The following is a 13557-nucleotide window of genomic DNA, read 5'->3' as shown; positions in this document are numbered from 1 at the left end:
ACCTGATGTGGGAAGTTGACCATAACACCCAGGAAACGCCTAATCCCAGAGCTACACAGCTGTTGTATTGATGGGAGAGAAGGGACTGAAATCATGTTTAACAAGGAAACATTTAAACATTTCTGCCTAACTCTCTGTTAATATTGTACTTTTCACAAAGGATCAGAACATGGAAACAAATTTAACCACTGCGGCTGAAGGTGCAAAGAGGGAAGAAGACCCAACATCTTTAACAAGAATAAGGATGAGCACAGGTACGTTCACAGCTCACACAGGAACATGGAACAGGACAGTCTAAGTGGAAAGTGAGTGACCATCTAGAGGGACATCAAACTCACAGGCAGAGGGAGCCCCTGAACACTGTAATTGTCCAATAGATAGCTGGTATTGGGGACTGTAAGGTGGACAGAGACAGTGACTCCGAGCAGGGACTTCCTGAACAACGATGTGACACGCGGGAGCAGGAAACCACCCTGAGTGGAATGGGGAGAAGAAGCAGGTGGGCGACATGAATAGGAGAATGGTAAGTTACCCCTCTCATGCCAGATGGAAGACTCTAAAACTAGAGAGAATTGTATGACTTAAGCACTAAATTAATAACCAAGGCTTCAAGGTGGTGATGTCTGGGTGGACTGCTTGAGGAGCGATACATGAAGCAGGTCAGTATGCAACTATAGGGCAGGAGTGAAGATTCAAATGCTTGGGACACTAGAGTGAGTTTTGGGTGAAGTGAAGAGATGACTGCAATCTGACTCCACCAACAATAATGAATTTACAGAGTAGGTGAAGGAAGCAGTGGGAAGAACATTAGGTGATCTGACTGGAGGTCTGGAAATATCTGGATTTGAGAATAGAGAATGGAAGTTATAAAACTATTGAACTGACACTGTTGGGAAGGAAGTTCCATGATTTTGACCCTGTGATGGTAAAGGAAGGACAATATATGTCTAAGTCAACAAGATGTGTGACTTGGAGGGGAAACTGTAGGCGAGGGCATCCCCATGCACATTCTGCACTTGGCCTTCTGGGCAGCATGAGTATTTTTTATTCTTTCACAAGATGTGGGTGCTACTGGCTAGGCCAGCATTTGTTACCCATCCTTGCTTTCCCTTAGGAAGGCCTTTGTGAGCTGCCTTCTTGAACATTGCAGTCCATCTGGTGTAGGTACACCCACTGTGATGTTAGGGAGGCGATTCCAAGATTTTGACCCAGCAACAGTGAAAGAACAGCGGCATAGTTCCAAGTCAGGATGGTTTGTGGCTTGGAGGGGAACTTAAAGGTGGTGGTGTTCCCATGCAATTGTTGCCTTTGTCCTTCTAGGCAGTAGAGGTTATGGATTTGTAAAGTGCTGTCAAAGGAGCCGAGGGGAGTTGCTCCAGTGTATCTTGTATATGGTGCATGCTGCAGCTGCTATGCATCGGTGGTGGACAGAGTGAATGTTCAAGATGATAGATGGGGTGCCAATCAAGTGTGCTGCTTTGTCCTGGATGTTGTTGAGCTTCTTGAGTGTTATTGAAGCTGCAGCTATCCAAGCAAGTGGAGAGTATTCCATCACACTCTTGACTTGTGCCTTGTAGTTGGTGGACAGGCTTTGGGGAGTCAGGGGGTGAATTCCCCATCTCAGAATTCCCAGCGACTGACCAGCTGTTCTAGCCACAGTATTTATATGGCTAGCCCAGTTTGGTTCCTGGTCAATGGTAATCCTCAGGATGCTGATAGTTGGAGATTCATCGATTGTAATGCCATTGAATGTCAAGGGGAAATGGTTAGATTCTCTTTTATTGGAGATGGTCATTGCCTGGCACTTGTGTGGAGTGAATGTAACTTTCCACTTAATCAGCCCAAGCTTGAATGTTGCCCAGGTATTGCTACATATGGGCATGGACTGCTTCAGCATCTGAGGAGTCACAAATGGTACTGAATATTGTACAATCATCAGCGGGCATCCCCACTTCTGACCTTATGATGCAAGGAAGGTCATCGATGAAGCAGCTGAAGAAAGTTGGGCATAGGATACTATCCAGAGGAACTCCAGCGGTGATGTCCTGTGACTGAGATGATTGACCTCCAACAACCAGAACCATCTTCCTTTGTGCTAGGTACGACTCCAACCAGCAGAGGGTTTTACCCCAGATTCCCATTTACTCCAGTTTTGTCATGGTTCTTTGATTCCGCACTCGGTCAAATGCTGACTTAATTTCGAAGGCCAGTCCCTCTCAGCTCACCTCTTGAGTTCAGCTCTTTTGCGCATTTTGGACCAAAGTTGTAATTGGGTCAGGAGCTGAGTGGCCCTGGCAGAACCCAAACTGAGTGCCAGTGAGCAGGTTATTGCTGTGTACATGCTGCTTGATAGTATTGTTGACAACATGTTCACCTTGTCACCTTGCTAATGATTGAGATAACTGGGGCAGTAATTAGCCAGGTTGGATTTGTCCTGCTTTTTGTGGACAGGATATATGTGCAGCTAGTTCTGACATACTAGTCTTCAGTACAACTTCTGAGATGTTGTCAGGGCCCACAGTCTTTGTAGATTCAGTTCCTTCAGCCGTTTTTTGACATCACATGGGGTGAATCAAATTGGCTAAAGACTGATATCTATGATGTTAGGACTACAGAAGGCAGCCAAGTTGGATCATCCACTCCGCACTTCTGGCTGAAGATTATTACAAATACTTCAGCCTTATCTTTTGCACTGATGTGCTGGTCTCCCCCATCATTGAGGATGGGGGATATATGTGGAGCCTCCAACTCCAGTTATTTGTTCAATTGTCTACCCCCATTCAGACTGGATGTGGCAGGACTGCAGAGCTGAGATCTGATCCATTGGTTGCAGGACCACTTAGATCTGTCTATTGCATGCTGCTTCCGCTGTTTGGCATGCAAGCAGCCCTGTGTCAAAATTCACAAATTGACCCCTCATTTTTAGTTATGCTGGGTGCTGCTTTTTAGTCGTTCATGGGCGTCATTGGCTAGGCCAGCATTTATTGCCCATCCCTAATTGCCCTTGTTCAGAGGGCATTTAAGAGTCAGCCACATTGCTATCGGTCTGAAGTCACATGTAGGCAAGACCAGGTAAGGACGGCAGATTTCCTTACCTAAAGGACATCAGTGAACCTGATGGGTTTTTATGACAATCGGCAATGGCTTTGTGGTCATCATCAGACTTTTAATTCCAGATTTTTATTGAATTTAAATTTCACCATCTGCTGTGGTGGGATTTGAACCTCGATCCCCAGCACATTACCCTGTGTCTTCCCAGCATGCTCCTGGCATGCACTCCTGCACTCTTCATTGAACCAGGGTTGATCCCCCAGCTTGACGGTAGTGGTAGAGTGGGGGATATGCCGGACCATGAGGTTACAGATTGTGGTTGTTCACCAGTTGAGGGAGCACATTAGATGGGAATCAACAGGGCTCTTTGCCCATGTTTGACCTGATGAGACTTCATTGGGTCTGGGGTCAGTGCTGAGGATTCCCAGGACAGCTCCATCCTGACTGTATACCACTGTGCCACCAACTCTCGAGGGCCTGTCCTGTTGGCGAGACAAGACATATACAGTAATGATGATGGTGGTGCCTGAATCATTGCCTATTAGGTATGATTTGGGGTGTATGATTATGTCAGGCTGTTGCTTGATTAGTCTCTGGGTCATATCTCCTAATTCTGGCACATGCCCCTAGATGTTAGTATGGAGAACTTTGGACCAGAGCTGGGTGTGCTGTTGTCATTTCTAATGCTTAGGTCGATGCTAGGCGGGTCCATCCAGTTTCATTAGTAGCGGTCTGGTACAAGTGAGTGACTTGCTAAGTCATTTCAGAGGGAATTTAAGAGTCAACCACATTGCTGTGGACCTGGGGTCACATCTAGGCTAGAAAACATAAGATCTAAAGAACGTTAGTGAACCAGATGGGTTTTGCGACAATCAGTGATAGTTTCACGGCCAGCTTTTTGTTCCAAATTTATTAATTAATTGAATTAAATTCGACCAGCTGCCATGACCTGTGTCCCCAGAGCATTACTAGTCCAGTGGCATTACCACTATGCCACCACCTCCTCTGTCAGAGGCTAGGAGTCCTGTGGGGAGTGACTCACCTTACTCCGCAAAGCCTGTCCACCATCTACAAGGCACAGTCAGGAGTGTGATGGAATACTCAGAATCACAGTGCAGAAGAGGCCCTTCGGCCCATCAAGTCTGCACCGACAAGTAAGAAACGCCTGACCTACCTACCTAATCCTATTTACCAGCACTTGGCCCATAGCCTTGAATGTTATGACGTGCCGAGTGCTCATCCAGGTACTTTTTAAAGGATGTGAGGCAACCCACCTCCACCACCTTTCCAAGCAGTGCATTCCAGACCGTCACCACCCTCTGGGTAAAAAAGTTTTTCCCCACATTCCCCCTAAACCTCCTGCCTCTCACCTTGAACTTATGCCCCCTTGTGACTGACCCTTCAACTAAGGGGAACAGCTGCTCCCTATCCACCCTGTCCATGCTCCTCATAATCTTGTACACCTTGATCAGGTCGCCCCTCAGTCTTCTCTACTCCAACGACAACAACCCAAGTCTATCCAACCTCTCTTCATAACTTAAATGTTTCATCCCAGGCAACATCCTGGTGAATCTCCTCTGCACTCCCTCCAGTGCAATCACATCCTTCCTATAAAATGGCGACCAGAACTGCACACAGTACTCCAGCTGTGGCCTCACCAAGGTTCTATACAACTCCAACAAGACCTCGCTAGTTTTGTAATCTATGCCTTGATTGATAAAGGCAAGTGTCCCATATGCCTTTTCACCACCCCACTAACATGCCCCTCTGCCTTCAGAGATCTATGGACACACACGCCAAGGTCTCTTTGTTCCTCAGAACTTCCTCATATCATGCCGTTCGTTGAATACTTCCTTGTCAAATTACTCCTTCCAAAATGTATCACCTCACACTTTTCAAGGTTAAATTCCTTCTGCCACTTATCTGCCCATTTGACCATCCCATCTATATCTTCCTGTAGCCCAAGACACTCAACCTCACTGTTAACCACCCGGCCAATCTTTGTGTCATCCGCAAACTTACTAATCTTGCCCCCCACATAGTCATGTATGTCGTTTATATAAATGACAAATAATAGGGGACCGAGCATAGATCCCTGTGGTACGCCACTGGACACTGGCTTCCAGTCACTAAAGCATCCTTCTTTCATCACCCTCTGCCTCCTACAACTAAGCCAACTTACCTGGATGAGTGCAGCTCCCACAACACTCAAGAAGCTTGACACCATCCAGGGCAAAGCAACCCGCTTGATTGACACCATATCCACAAACATTCACTCCCTTCACCACCGACGCACAGTAGCAGCAGTGTGTGTACCATCTACAAGATGCACTGCAGGAGTTCACCAAGTCTCCATAGGCAGCACCTTCCAAACCTACGACCACTATCATCTGGAAGGACAAGGGCAGCAGATAGTTGAAACACCATCACCTGGAAGTTCTGCTTCAAGTCACTCACCATCCTGACTTGGAAATACCTTGCCATTCTTTCATTGTCACTGGGTCAAAATCCTGGAACTCCCTTCCTAACAGCACTGTGGATGCACCTACACCAAATGGATTGCAGCGGTTCAAGAAGGCAGCTCACCACCACCTTCCCAAGGGCAACTAGGGATGGGCAATAAATGCTGGCCCAACCAGCGAAGCCCACATCCCGTGAATGAATAAAGAAAAACTATAAACAGTGCTTAGGTTTTGACAGTACTCGGATGATACTGGGGCTGAGAACATTTTGAAGAGAACGCAAAAAAAATTGTGGTTTCCTGTATTAATTAGTGTTCTATGAGAGTTCAAGAACACAAAGATGTTCCTAGAAGTTATATTAAGATAGAATCTATATGTATATTGTTGAGTATTAGGAAGGGAAGGAGCACATTTCTTGGTGGGTTTTGAAGGTCGTTTAGCAGTGGAGATGAGTTAGATGGAGAAGTATGTTGTAAACAAACTTGTGATTTTTAATTTTGAGGTCAAATTATTCAACATTTAGAGTTACAGGGGATGATGCATATACCCATTGGAGTTTAGAAAAATGGGATGTGATCTTATTGAAACATATAAGATCTTGAGGGGACTTGATAGGGTGGATACTGGGAGGATGTTGTCTCTTGTGGGGGAGACTAAAACTAGGGGACATAGTTTAAGAATAAGAGGTCTACCTTTTAAGACAGATGAGAATATTTTTTTCTCGCAGAGTGTTTTTAGTCTGTGAAATTCTCTTCCCCAGAAAATAGTAGAGGTGGTTCTTTGAATTTATTCACGGTAGAGTTAGGTTTTTGATAGCAAGGGAATCAAGGATGGCAGACAGGAAAGTGCAGCTGAGACCACAACAAGATCAGCCATGATCTTAAGAATGGCGGAGCGTGCTCAAAGGGTCAATTGGCCTACTCCTGCTCCTGTTCCTGTATTCAGGGGAGGCTGGAACATATAAGCTGAAGGTAAGTTGTGTTTGACAAATTTGTCCATTTTTTAAGAAGAGAGAGGTGGTTTGTATCAGTGTTAGGATGGTTCTTGATCATGTGGTTCACAGGGGGATTCAGTTGTTCACTGTAAGAGGAAATGTCACCTTTTGGGTCAAAAGATGATAATGTGTCTCATCTTCATTTGTGTTCACAGATCCAAACTCTACAATGACTAAGTTCTTAACAAAGTGTGAGGATTACCAGCTGTTCCAGTTGACAAAATTCTATTGGGACAGACTAGAACAGGCGATTGAAGAAGTTGTGGATGAAGTCAGCTCATTGTTGACATATGAGAGGATTTTCAGTAGACAAGAACATCAGGTGAGTGGGAGGAACATCGAGCGAGTTTGCATTGTTTAAATATCATAAAACTGACAGAACAATAACTAATTAATTAATAGATGTCGAAAAAGACAAAAATATTTCTTAGTCATCTCCTAACATCTTGGCAGCCTCATGCTGGAGTAATATTGGAGTTTTTAATTAATCATCGTAATCAATTCATCCAGAGCAGACCCAGACACGAAGTGAGCAAAACCCCAGCTGTGGAGAGCTTTCAGAACCACAGATACAAAGTCACCTGTTCCTCCCAATCCTGCTACACATGAAACGTGTCATAACCCAAATTAATTATATGCTGCATTCCAAAATGTTACTTTCTAAAACAAATCTATCTAATTTACATTTGATGAAATCAGCACTAACAGCGACCACCACCACCCTAGAGGGGAGCGGTTCCACAGATTGACCAGTTGCTTACTGAAATATTAATAGGCTCAATTTTAAATGTGTGGAAGTGAGTGGGTTTTAAGTAAGATAAAATCTCTTATATTTCCAAAGATTTGTATTGAATTTATCCCCTTTACCCTTGCCTGTGTTCTTTGTTGCTATCTCTCTCTTTTAGAGAGAGAGAGAGAGAGTGGGGGAACAGCGTGGACCTGACTGGTGTACCACTAAAAAAGCAAGTCACAGGACAGCAGGTAGGTTATTGGTTGGTTGGGGAGCAATAAGATTTTTTTTCTGAGCTAGGGCAGTTCTTCAAATTAGGATGGGGAAACTATAAGTTTATAGCTTAACGGAATAAAATAACAGACCACCTGAATCAGGGTAAGTATAACAACTATAGAAAGTGATTTGGTATTAAAGAGTCCTAATACAGGAGCAACACCTGGCATACCTAAATATGAGATGTCATCCTGGTAAAGCAAGGAATGGATCTCTGCTACATGCTGCACTCTGGACCAGCTCCCGCCATGGACTGATGCCTGAGCCTCAGCCACAGGTTGCGATGAGAGACAGAGGCCTGAGATGCAGGAGTGCAGGGCATGGACGGGAAGCTGCTGGCTGCCGATGAGGTGGTGAAGTGTGAGTAACCTGGGGCAGGGGAGAAAGGGAGCAGGACAGCCGGCTCCATCGGTGGTGGCTCACCCACCCAGCCCCCCTTCCCCACCCATCTCCATTGGTGCCCCAAGAAAGGGGCTCAGCCCCTGCAAACTGAGGAAGAGGCCCAGGCTCTAAGCCTTGGTGCGGCCTCAGACTGGGAGTTAGTCAGAGCCTTGGGTTGTTGAGTCACAGCCCAGGGCTGGTTTGGGGGGTGAGACAGGTGGTGAAGAGAGGGAGACAGAGTGGGAAAGGGGAGACCGAGAGACACACTCAGACAAAATGGGAAAGGGGAGAGAGAGAGACAGACAAACAGACAGAGTGGGAATTGGAGAGGGAGAGAGACGGTGGGAAAGGAGAGGGAGAGAGAGACAGAGAGAGAGAAAAGCTAGCTGCGAGGAGCAACGTCATTGATGCCAGCAGATTCGAGGCTCATTAAGGAAAAGCAAACTCAGCCATCACATTAAAGCAGTGGGTGAGTTGAACATTTCTGTATTCTGTCTTTAAAAAAAAAATAAGTTTCTTATGTGTATGGCCTTTGACTGATTTTATCTTTGTGTGAGTGGCCCTAGATAAGATAAAGGTTCCCCTTCCACCCCCCCCCCCCCACCCCTGTGGTAAAGCTGTAACACAGCTCTGTTTGCATGCCAAACGGCAGAAGCAGCACAGGCAAATGATGTGTGCCTGGCAGATCCAACCCACGAGGGAAACTTGATTGTGCTGTCACAATGGTTTTGCAATTTGTATTTATTTTGAAATGCGTGCACTGAATTCAGAAGTAATAAGCCCACCAAGACTTGAGATTTTTAAAGAAACTAAAATTAAAATATTTATTAACAAAAGAGAAGATTTAAAGCACAGACAGAGCACTACAAATCACTACTACAATAACTCCTAAAATCCTTAATTAATCTGACTCCCAGTTAAACCCCCTTTAAGGCAATAGTCCAAAAGTACATTTTAGATTTTAAACAGACCCAGCAAATTCACACAATACCCTGGACACTGGAATTCCAAATGACTTTTTCCCAGCTCTGGTTTCTGTAGACAGTGGACTTATGCACAAATACTGGAGGCTTCCTTAAGGCTTATTTCACACACTTACATCTCAGGGGCCTTCCCCTGACACATAGCCTCATCCTCCTTTATATATGTTTCTCCATTTTTAATATGTAAATTCCATTGTTTCCATATATCTTTGGAACTTTACCTTTCTCAGAATATAAATCTATTCATGTTGCCATTATATGTTGGCAGTAACCCTTGTGAAAAATAAACACATTCCTTAGCTTGCTTTTCTGGCTACTTGTAAACAGACTGAGACCCCTTTGAAACCCTAATCTCCCTTCATTTATCTAAAAATGCAAATTCCCTTCACAACTTATATACTTTACCATTATTTCCATTATTTTTAAATCTATACCTGTAATGCCCTGTCAGTCTTTCCACCCCGTCCCCACTAGAGCTGTACCTTGAGTGTCCTGCCATCCATTCTTAATTAGCACATTCTCTTAGATAATATCACCACCTTTAACACGTCTTTGTACCTTTGTCTGTGACATCTTTTGATTATCTGCTCCTATCACTGCTTGCTTGTCCCTACTACCACCGCATCCCACCCCCCAAACTTCTCTCCCCCGACCCCACCTTAAACCAGCTTATATTTCACTCCTCTCCTAACTTTACTCAGTTCTGCTGAAGGGTCATGAGGACTCGAAATGTCAACTCTTTTCTTCTCCGCCGATGCTGCCAGACCTGCTGAGTTTTTCCAGGTAATTCTGTTTTTGTTTTGGATTTCCAGCACACCGCAGTAGTTTTTTGTTTTTAACTAAGACCTCAACCTTGTTTACTCATTAGCATATTAAAGACACTTTGACATCTTACGACTTTTGATAGCTTCAACTTACAGTCTGCTTGGCTACAAAATATAATTAAATCCCACAGACAGGCCTAACTATTTACCCCCATAAACCTACTTTACAATAAACCAGAAAAATGTTGTGAAATTTATTATACTTTCATGACAATGAAGCTCAACATCATCCCAGACAAAGCAACTCGCTTGATCAGCACCTACCCACAACATAGAACATTCACACCTTCCACCACTAATGCACAGTGGCAGCAGTGTTACCATCTACAAGATGCACTGCAGCAACTCATCAAGGCTCCTTCGACAGCACATTCCAAACCCACAACCTCTACAACCTAGAAAGACAAGGGCAGAAGAGGCATGGGAACACCACCACCTGCAAGTTCCCCTCCAAGTTACACACCATCCTGACTTGGAACTATATTGCCATTTCTTCACTGTCACTGGGTTAACACTCTGGAACTCCTGTCCTAACAGCAGGTATACCTGCACCAGATATATGCAGTGGTTTAAGAAGGCAGCTCACCATCACCTTCTCAACAAATGCTGACCTTGTCAGAGGCACCCTCATCTCATGAAAAGATAAAAAAGAGCAGGCCTTGAGGCATTACCTAAACTATTTTGAAATACAAGCTTGCAACTAAATTCTAAATGACAGAATTTTTTTTTAGATCTTAATGAACAGCTGAGACTTATTTCTTGCAATTCCTGCACTATATGGGAACTTCAGGATGTTTCAAGTGTCTTGGGGACTACATGTGTTCAGATGCTTAAGGTTGACCTCAGGATTTCTGAGTTTGAACATACATTAATACATATGAGTTAGGAGCAGGAGTAGGCCACTCGGCCCCTCAAGCCTGCTGCGCCACTCTATAAGATCATGGCTCATCCGATTATAACCTCCACTCCACATTCCTGGCTACACTTGATAGCCTTTCACCTCGCTAATCAAGAATCTATCTAGCTCTGCCTTAAAATTATTCAAAGACTCTGCTTCCACTGCCTTTTGAGGAAGAGGTTTCCAAAGAGATTCCCCTCACCTCTGACTTAAATGAGCGACCCCTTATTTTTAAGCCATGAGCCCTAGTTCTAGATTCTCCCACAGGAGGAAACATCCTCTCCACATCCATCCTGTCAAGACCCCTCAGGATCTTAAAGGTTTCAATCAAGTCGTCTCTTAATCTTCAAAACAGGCTACAAACCTAGCCTGTCTACCCTTTCCTCATGAGACAATCCACTCATTCCTGATATTAGTCCAGTAAACCTTTGAACTGTTTCTAACACATTTACATCTTTCCTTAAATAAGGAGATCAATACTGTACACGATACTCCAGATGTGGTATCACCAATACTCTGTATAACTGAAGCATAATCTCCCTATTTTTGTAATTAATTCCCCTCACAATAAATGATAACATTCTATCAGCTTCCTAAATTACTTGCTGTATCTGCATACAAGCCTTTTGTGATTCATGGAATAGGACACCCAGATCCCTCTGAATCTGAGTTCTGTAGCCTCTCACCATTTGGATAATATGTTTTTTTTTATTCTTCCTGCCAAAATGGACAATGAGGGGTAGCTGGAGTCACTGTAGAGCTTCAGGGATGGTGGGAGTTTCCTGGATTGTATATTCCAGGAGATGATCACCTCACAGAAAGTGAGAGTTTGGGACAGTACATGGGTGGCCATCCAGAAGAGTAGGAGTCAGAATGTGTACCAGTCTCAGGGATATGTGTCATTCACAAACAAACATTGGAGACTGCTAGTAGAGACGACACCTTGGAGGAGTGCAGTGGTGCCAGTGGGCAAACAACTGTGCACGGGAGAGAAGCAAAGAGTAGGAATGCAGTTGTTAAAAGATATTCCATAGTTAGGAGGACAGACAGGCGAATCTGTGACTGTCATCGTGTGTCTTGAATGTTTTGATGTCTCCATGGTGCCATGGTTAAGAACATCATGAATAAGGAGGCAGAGTATGCTACAGGAAGAAGGGAGTGGGCCAGAAGCTGCGGTGCATGTTGCTAGCAATGACATAGAGAGGGCAAGTCAGACTTTCAGGAGTTAGGGAGAGAGTTTAAAAGTAGGACTCCAGAGGTAGTAATCTCTGGATTACTCCCAGTAACTTGGACAAGCGGGAGTTGAAACGGGAAGATAGGGAGGATGGATTTATGCTTTGAGGCATGCTGCAGGAGGGAGGGCTTCAGATTCTTGGGGCATTGGGGCCAGTTCTGGGTCAGGAAGCACCTATTCATAAAAGACGAGTTGCACCTCAATAGAGCTAGGACCAATGTCCTTGCAGTGAGATAGCATAGTGTGGTTGGGGAGGGTTTAAAATAAATTGGCAAGGACCAGCGTATAGAAGGAGATAAGTGGAATAAGGTGCACAAAAGACTGAGTGTGTTGGATCACGTGAAAGATGGAGCTTGTACCATGTGAAATAACCCAGTAGAAAAGCCTTTTTTCTTAAAAATAAAAGGCTAGTTTAATTCACACTAATGACCTGGGAGTTACCCAAGAGAAGATAGTCAGTAACACGTGGTACACACAAAGATTAGTTACAGATAAAGATAAAAAAAACTTATAACAATTGAATCAGTTCAGCTTCCATTGTTCAGTGCAGGCCTGGAGTCAAGGTGTTGCACTGTCTGAAGTGAACGTTTTGAGATTGTAGGGTTGTCCCTGCAGCTGCGATGGCTTCCACAATTGACTTTCCAGAGGTTATTTTCACAGGTGAGCATTGGAGATGGAACAGGAAAAGGGGAGACATTGGTTGTTTGTTTCGCTTTTATTGTGCTACAGGGATGGTCCTGCTTAGCCTGGTTAATTACAGCCATGTAACAAGCACTGGGCTTGTTTATCTTCTCTCTCTCCCTGATGCAAGCAGTTTCTCCTCTGCTGCTCTGAAGCTGTTTAAAGATGGATCTGTTTCTCTGAACAGCTTTCTGCCTTTTCCAATACCTTTGGCAGGCAAGCCAAGATTGCCACTGTCTCAAAATTGTCGAATTATGCTTCTAGATAAGAAAATTTGTGAGCCTGTGTATGGTGCTTATTTTAAACTTTTGTCTTTTTAAGAGTTTATTGAATTTCAAATGTCTTTTGTGAATCTTATTGAGGTAACCACAGACTGATCCATGTCTGGCTGGTAGTAGTCAAATCCACCTCGGAGTCCATATCGACTTAGAGTCCATTTCAATAAAATGTAATCTTGAAAACAGTTTTCTAAAAATCGGTAATACCATAACTGCACTAACAACAGTAAAAGCTCCGTTATTGTAAACTGCTGATGAAATTCCAAATGATGAAACATTTCTTGACATTATGTTCCTGGCTACTGAGGTTTCACATCAGCTGTGGATGTGCAAATTAACGGTTTAACATGTTTCAAATACTGAGGGGAACAGTGATTGAATTGGTTGGATTTCCATCGTTGTTTGTATTACTCGATTCTCCTGACCGATAAATTGATAGGGATTGTCTTCTGTCAGAGTTTCTAGCTGCTTCTCTCACTTCTAGAATTGTCCTTTCCCTGTCACTTGACTACTGATTTGCTGCTGTTTTATTTCTGAGTAATTCACGAGGTGTGACAGCAGGAAGTAAGTGTGAGAAACAAATGGATCATATTGTCAATCAGTAATCTGATGTCACGTTGGACACTGAAAGACAGAGAAAACTAATCCTATTAAATTACTGCAGATTATAGTGATTTCTCACTTAAAATATATTTCTGATTTCTATTTTTGTGTCATCAGATTTATTTCCCGTTAATGATTGAATCACAATATTTACAGAATATC

At 43.8% G+C, this 13557-nt stretch overlaps 1 protein-coding gene across 6 annotated transcripts in view; it reads left to right on the top strand.

The window, feature by feature from the left end:
* The window catches only part of LOC144672013 (NACHT, LRR and PYD domains-containing protein 3-like), a 64322-nt gene that overhangs the window by 26807 nt on the left and 23958 nt on the right, over positions 1–13557 (top strand). For all 6 annotated transcript variants that reach the window (XR_013574053.1, XM_078533951.1, XM_078533950.1 and 3 more), the window contains 2 exons: positions 161–254; positions 6663–6829. Coding sequence is in view for 5 of the 6 variants with exons in the window: in XM_078533951.1 (XP_078390077.1) it covers positions 161–254; positions 6663–6829 (261 nt within the window). In the remaining variant the exon portion in view is untranslated. The remainder of the gene's footprint in view (positions 1–160; positions 255–6662; positions 6830–13557) is intronic.

Source organism: Cetorhinus maximus, chromosome 35 (genome assembly GCF_964194155.1).
Source record: "Cetorhinus maximus chromosome 35, sCetMax3.hap1.1, whole genome shotgun sequence".
NCBI classification, from domain to species: domain Eukaryota; kingdom Metazoa; phylum Chordata; class Chondrichthyes; order Lamniformes; family Cetorhinidae; genus Cetorhinus; species Cetorhinus maximus.
The sequence above is the reverse complement of the archived record's forward strand: the minus strand, read 5'-3'. Positions and strand labels throughout refer to the sequence as shown.